Source organism: Platichthys flesus, chromosome 13 (assembly GCF_949316205.1).
Source record: "Platichthys flesus chromosome 13, fPlaFle2.1, whole genome shotgun sequence".
NCBI classification, from domain to species: Eukaryota; Metazoa; Chordata; class Actinopteri; order Pleuronectiformes; family Pleuronectidae; genus Platichthys; species Platichthys flesus.
The window spans coordinates 1,887,532-1,900,723 of record NC_084957.1 but is presented as its reverse complement, the minus strand read 5'-3'; the positions used below and the strand labels follow the sequence as shown (position 1 = coordinate 1,900,723).

The 13,192-nt window shown below is 44.8% G+C and overlaps 1 protein-coding gene across 1 annotated transcript in view; it reads left to right on the top strand.

Moving 5' to 3' along the window:
- Positions 1 to 7,611: 7,611 nt before the first annotated feature.
- Positions 7,612 to 13,192, top strand: part of plcl1 (phospholipase C like 1) — a 60,955-nt gene continuing 55,374 nt past the window's right edge. The window contains exon 1 of the mRNA XM_062402782.1: positions 7,612 to 8,501. Coding sequence (XP_062258766.1) covers positions 8,319 to 8,501 — 183 coding nt within the window. The 5' untranslated portion in view covers positions 7,612 to 8,318. The remainder of the gene's footprint in view (positions 8,502 to 13,192) is intronic.

Sequence of the window (13,192 nt, the reverse complement as noted above, 5' to 3'; positions counted from 1 at the left end):
CAAGAATCAAATGTGCTTCTTTCTTGCTGGGTTTACATCACTTCATCTAGTTGGGATCATATTGTGTCTCTCTCTGGTTGTGTACGTTCATATTGTTGAATCTCTGGTTGTTGTGTGTCTCTTTGCGGTCACTGTGCGTCTCTTCTGTGTTGTTGCACGTTTTTTGTCTCTTAAACATTGTTTTAGTCGTTTTAGTTTTATATGATAATATGAAATGGTTCTTCAGAGAATGGATTAAACATATCACCATAAAGCTAGACTTTTATTTTGAAGTCCAATTGTACGTCCGGTCTCAAAGTGATTAACGTCCACGTGAACTTGATGCTTTGGAAGTTTTCAGTGAAAGAAAAGAGAGAGAGAGATTAAGAGAGAGAGGGAGAGAGGATGGATCCTGGTGGTGGATCCTTGTGGTGGATCCTGATGGTAGATTGTGGATCCTGGTGGAGGATTGTGGTGGTGGATCTTGGCGGTGGATTGTGGATCCTGGTGGTGGATCCTTGTGGTGGATCCTGTTGGTGGAATGTGGATCTTGGTGGAGGATCGTGGTAGTGGGTCGTGGACCCTGATGGTGGATTGTGGATCCTTGTGGTGGATCCTGATGGTGGATTGTGGATCCTGGTCAAAGGTTACAGGTTTGTCAGAACATCGTCAGCTTCACATCGTCAGCTTCACTGAGAACAAAGTGATTAACAACTGTTAGTTTCACTCCCCCCCCCCCCTCTTCTTTCAGCCCAGTGTTCCCACCATCTGTCCATTTCTCTTCTTCCACTCTCAGTTAATTACCAGTGAGTAATTCAATCAGTGATGGTTTCCAGCGTGGCCACCCTGAGGATTCACTTTCTTGACTCTACTCATGTAACTCGAACCCGGAGGTCTGGCTCTTAATGTTCCAACTTCAACGACATCCGGAGCAGAGCCGGGGGGGGGAGGCAACACCAGGTTACATGTGGCATCAAACAGTGGAGTCGAACCTGTGACACACTTACACCTGCGACCTCTGACCTCCACCTCTCACTGATTCCCACCTCAGGCCTTAACGAGCACAGAGTCTCAGATGCTTCTGGACCTTCGACAGGATTCTCACTGCAGGGTTTCTAAAGGAGTTAAATATGAAACTGTTACTCATTGTCACCTCCATCACGTAGGACTGATGTGGGTTATTATGAGTTATTGGATGAAATAAAAAAGATATGAAACCTCTGACACAAGGTTCATCTATTCAGAAAGTTCCCTTCAATTAACTGACGGCGACAGAAGACGTCACAAACACAGAAGAATTCTATTTGTGTAGATATGAAATATAACAGATTAAAATCCACTAACATTGTGTTTTATTATTTATTATGAATTATTTTGGCCACCATTATGGCGTAGTGAAAATGTACCCTTGGTTTCTCTGTTTCTGATGTCTCACGAGCTTAAAGGTTGAAATTCTTACAACATCAAAAACAAAATACAAAAACAAACTATTGACTTGTTTCTTTATAGGATAGAAAAAAAATATTCCATGAGATTTAAAATCAAAGTCCCTAAACATGAGATAAAAAGTTTATATCTCAAAGTTCAAAGGTGAATTCGGCGGCAGAAGCTTCACGTCCTCAAACCACAGCTGCTGCCAGTCAAACACAAACTGGTTCCAGTTCAGTTCCCAGTCATCGCTCGTGTGCTCTTATTGTTGAAACCTCTGTGACGAGAACTGTTCCTGAACTTCCTCTTGCTGACGACAGGAAACTGACCTTTGCACTGGTGATGAACCTCAACGAACAAGAAGATGAATAAAGTGACTAAAGGACATCAGGAGGTTTAATCCTCACGTTTCTGCTGAGTCACGATTCATAAATGAACGGAGCCGTTTTCCTGTGAGAGGTTTTCAACCACCATCTTTTGTCTGGATGAATGAATGAAAGGAAGGAAGGAAGGAGGTGAAGGAAGGAAGCAGCTGGGTGGATGAGACGCCTTATTAGAGGAGCGGAGGAAATCCTTTCAAAAATATTTACTGTCTATAAACTCTTCATATGTAATAATAATAAACTTTATTTGTGTAGCACCTTTCAAAAAGGTGCTTGACAAGTTAAAAGATAAAGAACTGACGGGAACAGGAAAACAATTAAAAGCAGTTTTCAGCCTCGATGAAGACACCAGAGAAAAGAACAGGAATATGAAATAAAGAAAGATGGAGGAGGAGGAAATGGAAGAGGAAAGGAAAGAACTGGAGGAAGAGAAGAAGGATCCAGAGGAGAGCAAGAACAAACTGAATGACCACACTAGTGGAGGAGGCGTTTCTCTTTTCTATAACTGCATTTCTACGTCATTGTCTCTAAATTCTATAATCCAAACAGAATTGTGATATTTGACAGGAACAACATAACGTCATAAAACACGCTGTTCCCATGACTTGACATTTTAAATATATTAAATCACAAATATAGTAAATATATAATCTAAGGATGAACACACAATAATTCATTTATGTTTTAGCTTCTAGGAAATGACAGAAAACTTTGTATTCCTTATTAATCTTATATAATATAATCGTATTCATCTCATCACTTTATGTTCAGGCCCCGTCATTCAGCATGAAATACACTGAGTGACACCAACACACAGACACACACATGTGGGCCACGCACACGATGGGATGAAAGAATGATGCAAAAATAACTCCAAACGTTTTAAACTCGACAGGACTCCACCGACATGCAGCAGCTCCACCCGGCCCAGACGCGCTGGGGAGGAAACCCGGGGCCCTTCTTCACTAAACACAGGGCTGGAAGGAACTGAGCCGTTTATCCAACTGAGCATTAAACACTGAGGACGACCTCTGACCTCACTTCCTGTGTCTCCAACATGACCATCACATCACAGGAGAACCTCAGGCGACTCTTATTCTGGTCACATGTTTCACTGCGTTGATATCAAATGATGTAATGATCTGAAACAATGGAAGGACAAATACAAACAGTAAACATAAGAAGCACTTGAACAGACACAAAGAAAGTAATCAGACACAATAAAAACACACACTGAGGTTGTGTTTAGCAGTGTTACACAAAACAACACAAACAAACAGACTCAACTTAACTAAACAGACGAAACAAAGGTTTTGAGTTTGTATCTGAAATGAACAGACTTGTGTTACACATCAAACTGAACTGAGGAGTTAAGCTATCCATCTATCAATCTATCCATCTATCTATCTATCTATCTATCTATCTATCTATCTATCTATCTATCTATCTATCTATCTATCTATCTATCTATCTATCTATCTATCTATCTATCTCCATCTCTCTATCTATCTATCTATCTCTCCATCTCTCCAGCTCTAGCTCCTGTGCGGTCTGTGTAGATTTGTTTGGTGACGGCGCCATCTAGTGGCGGCTGATGTCAATATTGAGGATTGTCCACTAATAAATATCCTATGAAGTAAAGAAAAAAGATTAAATATGAATATAAATACCTCATTCTGACCCGTCAGTGATTTGTTACGACCCTAGATGTACAACATGGTGTGACTGGACGAGTCCTTGGTGTTGACTGTGACCTGACGTTTGTGTCTATTGAGACGTGGACACAACAATGAAGTGTTGTGTGTTTGGTTGAAACATCAGTTCAGTGAGTTCTGTAGAAACTTGGAGCTTTTCCATCACAGGTGTGAGTTGTTGACCCAGAAACCGAAGAGACTCACACAACACGGGACGTGTGTGGAACCAGTGCACGACACATGTTCCTCTTTACACCGTGAAACACAAACACTCCTCACACACACCTGTCACATGCTTACACACACAAGCACACACTTTTAGAGTGTACGTGTCGTCCATGTGTGTGCTGACATGTGTCGGATCTGCAAACTAACAACTGCAAACACAGAGAAACACAAACAACAAACATGAGAAGAAACCAACACAAGTCTTTACTCTGAGAAGTAACAATAAACTTTATTTATATCGAACGTCTCACAGCACAAAATGTGTCTCAGTGTGTTTTACATAGAACAGACTTTTTAAAACAGAACTTATCAGGACATTAAAAGACAATAAGATCATAAGAAAGGGTCAAAGAAAGGTTCATGTTACAATAAAAGAAAACTAAGATCAAATTATTGGAAACAAGATCATAGAAATGAGTTGTGAGCAGTTTTATTAAACGTGTCACTAAAGGATGAATTTCTAATCTGTGGTTTGTTACGAATCTTTGGTGCAAATCTACAGAAAGTTGTTTTTCTGAATATCTTGTAGTTGTCGACCTGCAGAGAGGAAAATAACCTGATGCACCAAAGATAAGAGGCTGAAAGTACGTTTTTGGTTTTACAGTGAATCTTTAGATCTCTCCTCAGTGTCACTGTTGACAAACAAGTTCCCGAAGCTCAATGTTCTTCACACCTGTCGGAGTGAAAGATGCTCGAGTGAACACAGGGAGAGTCGCTGCTGCTGATATGATTGATTCTCTCCAATAAGAAGCGAGAGGTAAACAGAGGACGTGTGTTTACGCGGAGGAGAGAAGAGGAGGAGCCTCCGTTTGATTTTCAAGGTCCTGACGCGACGAGCAGACGACAAGAAGAACATCATGCACATGTGTAGTGACCACATTCTACACATGGGCTCTCACAAGTGCACGACCACGACCACACACACACACAGACACACACAGGTCGGCCCTCTGGAAGCCCTTCTGACACCGTGGTGCCAGCATCGCAGGAACACACGACTTTCAGCAGAGAGACACTCAGAAACACTCAAGTGACTTTTTCACCCTGAGATCAAAACACAATTTAGTCTTTTATTCCACCGTCTCCTCAGGAATCTGTTTATTGCTTTGCAGCAGCGGTGGATTGTGACCTGGCGTTACAATGTCAGAGATGAGATCAGAAAATCCTCCAGGGAATAAACAGGAAGCTCAGTTTATCTCCAGATTAACAGAAGCTACTTTGATATTTTCTTATTTATGATCCTGAGGGACATTAATGAGCTTTGCACACAGACAGTCGAGGATTTAAAGAAAACATGAATCCAGATTATTAACAATGAAACTGTGCATGAACCATTATGTACAGTTGGTGCTTATTCTTCTTATTAAACTGACGTCTGTTACATGTGGTTTGAGATTAATGTGAAATAAACAAAAACACACCTGTAGGAAAAGTTAAAGGAAATATTGTTGTTTGTGAACTGCTGTTTTCAGGCCTCCAGTAAAAAGGAGTGCAACAGGACACGCCCACTTACACCTGCAACCTGCATCCATTTGACGGTGCTACCTTTCAATCACACTGTGGTATCCACCCCCCCCCCCACACCCCCATATTTCCGATGCTTTATGGTCTGTCTGACTCTAAATTATCATAATTCACTAAACGAACATCAGCTGTTTGAAGAAGACTTGAAACTAGAGACTGAAACATAAACTTCTTACATTTTACTGACGTTATAAAGTGAGAAGTCACTTTCTCATAGAATTCAATAGAAACTACTGGTGGAGTCGCCCCCTGCTGGTCAGAGGAGAGAATGCAGGTTTCATGCGGTTGCAGATTGGCTTCCCTTTCTGGACCCGGAGTCTTCGTCCGCTTTAATAAACAGCCTCAGTTTAAAATCTGTGCAGATCAACAGCACTTTCATATTTGAATCCACAGTCCGCAGTCAGCTCACAGTTAGCGTAGCACCAAGAGTGTCCACAGAAAGTCAACTTTATTGTTTCTCTATCTTTTTAATTTGTGTTAAACGTCCTCAGGCTGTTCGCTCACAGGGACACGAGGTGGTAGTAAAAGTGTTAACGTGACTGTGAAGTAACAAGTTGTATAAACGGAGGCTTCACGTCTGATTCTCGAAACTCGGTCGCTATGAGAAAATGAAGAAACGTGTGAAATTCCTTCTTCCTGCGAATGAACACAAGTTTCACAGATTCTGTCGCTGAGGTGAGACTGGTGAGCGCCGCACGTTAATAGGCGCCACCAGCTGACCACATTCCACAGCTGTGTGGCTCAAGGTCCACACACACACACACACACACACACACACACACACACACACAGTCGGTGAGTTTAAGTCTCAGCTTCTTTACCTTCAAAGTCTTTTCTTCCACTAAATGTGACTCAAAGTTCATGAAAGAATTGTGTCTCAACTTCATCCAGATTAAAGTGTATTTTAATGTAACTTGAGATTTAATGAGAATTCTTCCTCTGTGATTTGAGACTTATTCTTATTTTCTATCTGACATATTCCCCCAGGAGCTCAAATCACGATTTCATCCACACGGATTAGATCTAAACTTTGTTCATCACATGAAACTGGGAATCAAGAGTTTGACATCTTATAAAGAACATGAAGGAAATAAAGAAAGGGGGGGGGGGTGTATCTATACTTTTAAAATATCTGAATCTTAGTGTAAATGTTGAGCTTCTTGAAGCGTAAATTTATTTTCTCAAGGGTCTGATGATGCATAATATCTGTAATCAACAGATTATTATTATTTACCTGAGGATAAAGTTGATGAGGTATTTGTACTTTCACCTCACTGAAATGTTTGAGTACTTTCTCCAGTACTGATGAGACATTATCTTGCAGGATGTATTCACGATGACTGTACGAGGTGTTTGCTGCAGCTCAGGATGAATCATGTCCTCCAGAAAGAGACACTGCTGCTCGACCATCGCTGCCCACGTGTCCTTGTGCAAGACACTAAATCGCCGCTGTCTCCGTGACCCTGACCCCTGACCTCCGGAGCCCACGAGGAGAACAGGCAGTTATGTCCGAGCGATGAGTTGTGTATCGGTTGTTTATTGCAGCTCCGCACTGACGACAGATCTTTACTGTTCGGCGCGTCACTCCGACGGGACAATGATCACAGGTCAGAGGTCAGCCGGGCACCGCATGTGAGTCAGGTGCATCATGGGAAAGTAACACAGACTCACAACAGACAAGAGGATTGTTGGTTTAAAACGTTTGGATGTTGTTCTTCTCTTTTATTTACTTTATGATCTATTATTTATTTTTCTGTCTTTCTTTCTTTCTTTAGATCTTTGTTCTGACTTGTCATTGGTTGCTAATGGTCTAATAGTGTGCTTTGTATGATCCATAAAACTAATAAAAACATTAGAGTACATAACAGATTATGAAGATTTATCTGGATAACATCAGAACAGCCTTTAAAATATTAAGTTAATTTCCTGCCCTGGAAGAGTTTCTGTTTTTCTTCAGCATTTGTTTGGATGACGCTGGAAACCACTTCACAGATTTCCATGTGACTTAGTGAAGAACTTTGTTTAACGACGTCAGGACGGTTTTCAACGTGTTATAACAGAAATACACAAATTACACATTTCCATATTACATAAATAAGAAGTTAAGCAGACATCAGTCCAGGTGTGTGTGCGTGTACGTGTGTGTGTCTGGTCTCTGGTCATTAGAAACTAAGTGGGCGGATCCCTCTGTACCTGAGGGACACGCTGCTCCACCTATCAGGGGCCTCAGCTGCCTCCAAATCTCACGGCGGCTGTGCGCATTGGCTGCTCCACGCGTCAGTCACGATCCGGGGGTGGGGAGGCAGCGTGTAGGAGGAGCCGGGTGGAGGGAGGGAGGGAGAGGTGGAGAGGTGGCGGGTCGGAGGCGGTGCTGCTGTCAGTCCTCTTCCAGGTCCTCGTCAAAGTCTCGTGTTGTTGCTCTGAACCTCAGCGGAGGCTCCGGAGTCCAGATCGAGTCCCGCGCGCCCGAGGAGCCACCGGATCCGCTCCCTCACGCGCAGCCACCGGCCTCCTGCACCCGGACAGCGACGTGTGACCGGGGGAGACGCGGAAGGAGAGGAATCCACCTGGAGCTGCAGCCGCACGCGGGAGAGTCTCCCAGCGCCTCACCCCCAGTCCCATCATCCGCTGCTACTGGTGCTGCTGGTGCTGCTGGAGCGGGATTATCCACAAATCCTGCCCGCCTCCAACGCGAGCCACACGGGGAACGCTGGAGACTTGTTGCGCGTAATTCGGCGGAACGCGCCAGCTCATCCAAGTGGTTCCTGGCCGTGCGTGCGATGTTTTGATCTGAGACGTGTCCGCGGTGCCAGAAGGGACCGAGAGCAACTGGGACTCTCAGCCTGAAACCAGCTCCTGTCCGCGCCCAGTGAGGATGAGAACATCCGACCACAGCCAACCAAACCCGGGTGATTAGTGTCCCTCCGAGCCGCTGCCGCACGGAGCCAGTTCCTCCGGTCGATGGCACCGACTCTCAGCCAAGTCAAACTTTATCAGACCCCACTTCATTAGAGTCTCTTCCTCTTCATCCTCATCATCCTCCCTCTTCTTCCTCCTCGTCGAGCCGCTTCTCCTCATCGACATGTCTGAGAGAGACGGGCACGGGGACGCGCTGTGCGGGGACGCAGCTCCGGACTTCATCCCGCCGAGGGCGTCCCGCGGCCGGCGGAGCGGAGTGGTCCTCCCCGGAGGCGGCGGCCAGGACACTGACACCATCCTCCTGGAGTCCGTGAGGACGGCCCCGCGCCGGAGCAGCATCATCAAGGTAAAGAAACCGAAGTGCTTGTTAACACCAGTGGTTCAAACTCCTGCTGGAGCCAGTAAGCTCCCAGTGCCCAGATAGTGGTGTAAAGAAAGAAACGTGCGTTGGGAGAAATGGAGCCAAAACAAGTAGAGTAGTGTTTGTGGTTGATCGCTGCAACAAGTGGAAGAACCTGTCTCTCTAAGAATCTGCAGTAAACACAGGAGGGATACTGGTTTCACACACCAGTTCACACACCAGTTCACACACCAGTTCACAGCTGCGTCCTCCGAGGCCGCAGCAGATGTGACAGCAGCTGATAACACGTTCGCTCGCATCGCATGTGCGTAATGTTCGAACGCCACAGTGCGTAAAGTGGCCTCACCGCATTCTCCGATGAAAGGATAAGCGTGTCACGGTGTCAGTGGCCTCCCGCCTCACACCTCGAACACTCGCATCATGCAAATTAAAAGCATCTTAACGGATTAAAGCATTTTCCCTTTGAGCTTTGAGACATATTTTCAAGGATTTAGCCCCGTGGTCGGAAAGTGTCTGAAAACAGTAGCTCCTGTCACTGGGTTCGTTTCTTACAGCTTCAGGGTTCAGGCGGTAGAGACCAGTCACCTACTGGTCGAGCATCATGTTGACGGGGTTCTCCAGCCTCCTCACCAGTGCTCAGGTTGCAGGTCACTGGTCGAGATTGAGGCAGCACGAGGATCAGGTTTGGGGATCAGCCTCTTCACCGCAGGTTCTCACCTTTCCCCCCAGCCGCTGTGGTGGAGTGTGGCCAAGTACATTAACCCAAGTGCTGCACTGGAGTAAATCAAAGTACCTGTACTTTACTCTCATACGTCTTCCTGTACTTTATCTCACAGCTGTAGTTACTAGTATTTAAAATGATCTATTGACAACAAGGATGTTTTCACGAGGGTCGAATCACCTGAAACTAAGAATCGTAATTTAGAGGTGGTTTGGAGCCGGTAGTGATGATGGCGTGCAGCCGAGGAATCGAGTTCCCGACCATTCACGTGTTTTTACTTTCGCTGGACAAGACGATTAATCAAATACATGTCAAAAGTTTCACGATCTCGAGCAGCTGCAGCAGTTAAATACTTCTAAAATCCCTGAGATATATTTATAAAGGTATAACAGTGGGTGTATTCTTAATCCATTAGGTATATTTAGCTGATTAAACATCAGTACCTCTGTATGTAGACTTGTAATGGAGTATTATTACTCTCTGGTACCAGTACTTTTACTTGAGTATATGATCTGAGCACTTGTCACAACCCTAGACCTTGAGGTCTTTCGATTGGTGTGACGTTGAAAGCATCTGAGGTTTGTGACCTTCTCAGTCCGTCTCACATCTGAAGCTGATGTCTCAGCTCCACGTCTCAGCTCCACGTCTCAGCTTCATGTCTCAGCTCCACGTCTCAGCTCCACGTCTCAGCTCCACGTCTCAGCTCCACGTCTCAGCTCCACGTCTCAGCTCCACGTCTCAGCTCCACGTCTCAGCTCCACGTCTCAGCTCCATGTCTCAGCTCCACGTCTCAGCTCCATGTGTCAGGGAAGGTCCTGGTCTCCACGAGGTCTCGAGCTCGGTGAGCCTCGTCTGGCAGAACCAGCAGAACAGAGAGGCCTTTGACTGCAGCCGGTGGAGGAAGTGACAGAGAGGAGTGGTGATGTCGCTCACAGGCGCCGGTCAGCGGCGACAGCCGGGGCTCAGTGCCCCCCCCCCCGCCTCACTTTCAGAATCTGCCTCAAGGAGACGACAGTTTAGAGACTGAACATCTGGTTGAAAATCATAAGGTTGAATTTACTCTACCGCAACTATTTTTAAATAAGTGATTAGTCTTTCTTTAAAGATATAATGTAGTACTTTGGAGTACTGCCAATTACTTTGGAGTACTCTGGAGTACTGTGGAGTACTGTGGAGTACTGTGTAGTACTGTGGAGAACTGTGGAGTACTGTGTAGGACTGTGGAGTACTGCGCCTGAAGGTGCTGATGCTGCTAGTAATACCATCATGATGTTACAATGACAACCAGATGAAGCACTTCATTCATTTTCTCCATTCAAACAGAAAGACTACCCCCCCCCCCCCCACACACACACACACACACCTGAAAACAAACACAATCTATCAAACCCAATCTTTTGTCCCTGAATTACAAATTGGGACCAAATCAAAGCAGATCACCTGGAAACTCTCAGATGTGAAACGTCTTAATGATGAAACTGTTTAAACTGCTGCACAGAGATGATGTCACCACCTCTGGTTTAAAGTCACTGGAACAATATTAATATATAAATATATTAAAACTACCGTCCACATGGAGAACTGTTCTCACTGGAACTTGGTTTAGTCTGTTTTCTCATCTTTCAGGCTGAAACTTCAGCTTCTGATGATTAATCCACAACAACTAGGGTTCATGGGAGATGTTGTTTGTTAAAGGAAGCTTATAAAAACAGAAATATGAATTACATTAGGATACAATACATATTGTTTCTTTATCTTAATGTATAAAGAGGGAGCAACACAAAAACCCTCAGCGTTCAGGGCTTGGTTTGTTTGTGTGTCAGCAGGATTATGATAAATCTAGAGTAGACGATCACAGTTTGGTTTGGATCCAGACCAGAGGGCAGGTCCTGAACTTTGGTTTAAACTTTATTAAGCATTGTGAGAGAGAAGACGTGTTTAGACGACTGACGTCTATGAGTCTGTGCAGCTTGTTGCAGCTCGATTGAATTCAAAGGACTTCAGGGCCGATGTGGAGGTGTTTGTGGTATCCAGTGCTGTTCTAGATACTTTAAAAATTGATTCAAATGTTCCAGCAGATATCCTGGTGATCCATCTGAAGGCAGCTTGAGTGAGTTTCACTTTCACTTCAGAAAGGTGAAGCCCCGGTGGCAGGTTGGACGCAGAACGGAGGAGAAGAGGGTTCCAGATTAAACGGCTCATTTTAGGGGGATTGGTTTGGAGGTTCCCAGTCGAGAGGCAGAGGTTCGCTCCCGCAGCTCAAATTACTAAGACAACACACGTTACCTCCCGCACACACACTCCTCTACAACACACAGACACACACATGCAGGCAATTAAGGACGCCCTTGTTCCGTCTGCAGACTCTCGACTGTTGCACGGAGGCAATAATTGCATATTGTGCGAGAGTCTGCATGTGGAGTGGGTGTAATGGAGGAGAGATTTCACCTCATCATCATCATGTTTCCCCACGTTTGTTTCCACATAATACAAAGACTCATTTTTACTGCTTCATGTTCTTTTGTGTGTGTGTGTGTGGGTGGTGGTGTGGGGGGGGGGTATCTCTGTTGAAATACCAGCAAGAGCAGATAACATTTAATTTACAATTCTGAGGGAATGTGGGACAGAATGGACATTAATCACTGACATGGTCGATAGTCGTACAATCACCTGAACCTGAGAACAACGTGTCTGCACACACACACACACACACACACACACACACACACACACACACTTATGGGACACACACACACACACGACACACACACATACCCACATAAATTTGTGGAAATGCATACGATTCAAGTCAGCTCCTGCAGGTCAGGTATTTATCTTATATTAATTTATCTTTTTATTGATTTCCCCCCCGACATGAAAGAGTCAAGCTATTTGCAAACTGTGTCCAAAGATCCAATTCTGCATCGACCAGTTAGAAAATTGACGATTAGTTCATTGAATCAGTTATTTTGATAAAAATAATAAATAATAAAAAGTTTGTGGGATAATATGCAGAACAATCACTTGACATTCTTCTTCAGTGAGAATAACACATTTTAAAACTCATCATGGCCGAGTTGAGTGAGACGATGAACCTGGGGCTCGAGGGCAGTTTGTCAGTTTGGTGATTCAGCCTCTGGACACGGGACTGAAGCTGTAATGTTCTAACCAGACTGAGCGTCTAGAGAATCAAACTGACCCAGGATCTGACCGGATTCAAACAGCAGCTTTGCATTTATTCATTCACTTTGTTACACAACCTCGTATCTGAAGCTCTGTACTAAACCGAACCAGAAGTTCCCTGTGCGCTCGGTGATCTCTTGTGCTGATGATTCATCCGGGAAAGTTTCATGTCCATCCAAGACTTGACAAAGCTCCAGCAGCCGAGTCACCTCCTGACCCGCTCTGCCAGAAATAACTCTTCCTCCTTCTCCAGTTTAATAAGAAAACAATTATATGTGCTCCGGCTCTGGAGAAAGGCCCTCTGGAAATCCTGAAGGATGCACGGCCGGCAGAGAGATGTCGAGCTGCAGCAGAGTGAAGCCAAGCACAAGAGTTTTCAAACTCCCTTTTTCTCTGTGGCTGATAAAAGTTGATTTGTGGATCAGGGTTTATCTTTCTGATAGACTCGTGTATATTCCGTCGGGCCGTTCTAAATGAAAAATCTCTAACTGCATCTCATCCTCCAGGATCGTTTCCCTCACTCATGCATTGTTATTCAGGCCGTTGCCACTTCTGCACAGATGAGCTGCAGCGGCCGCATCCTCTCGGACTGAGCGCGAGTTAAAGGGACGTTAATCTCAATCAAGTTAAACACATTAGGGTCAGGCTGGTATATTCATTTCCCACCGGCAAACCACCAGCAATTAGCTTCCAGCATGACTGTGTAACAGGCCAGAAGGCAAACACCCGCCGCAGACGGAGTGGGATTAACACACGAGCGAGTGAAAACACA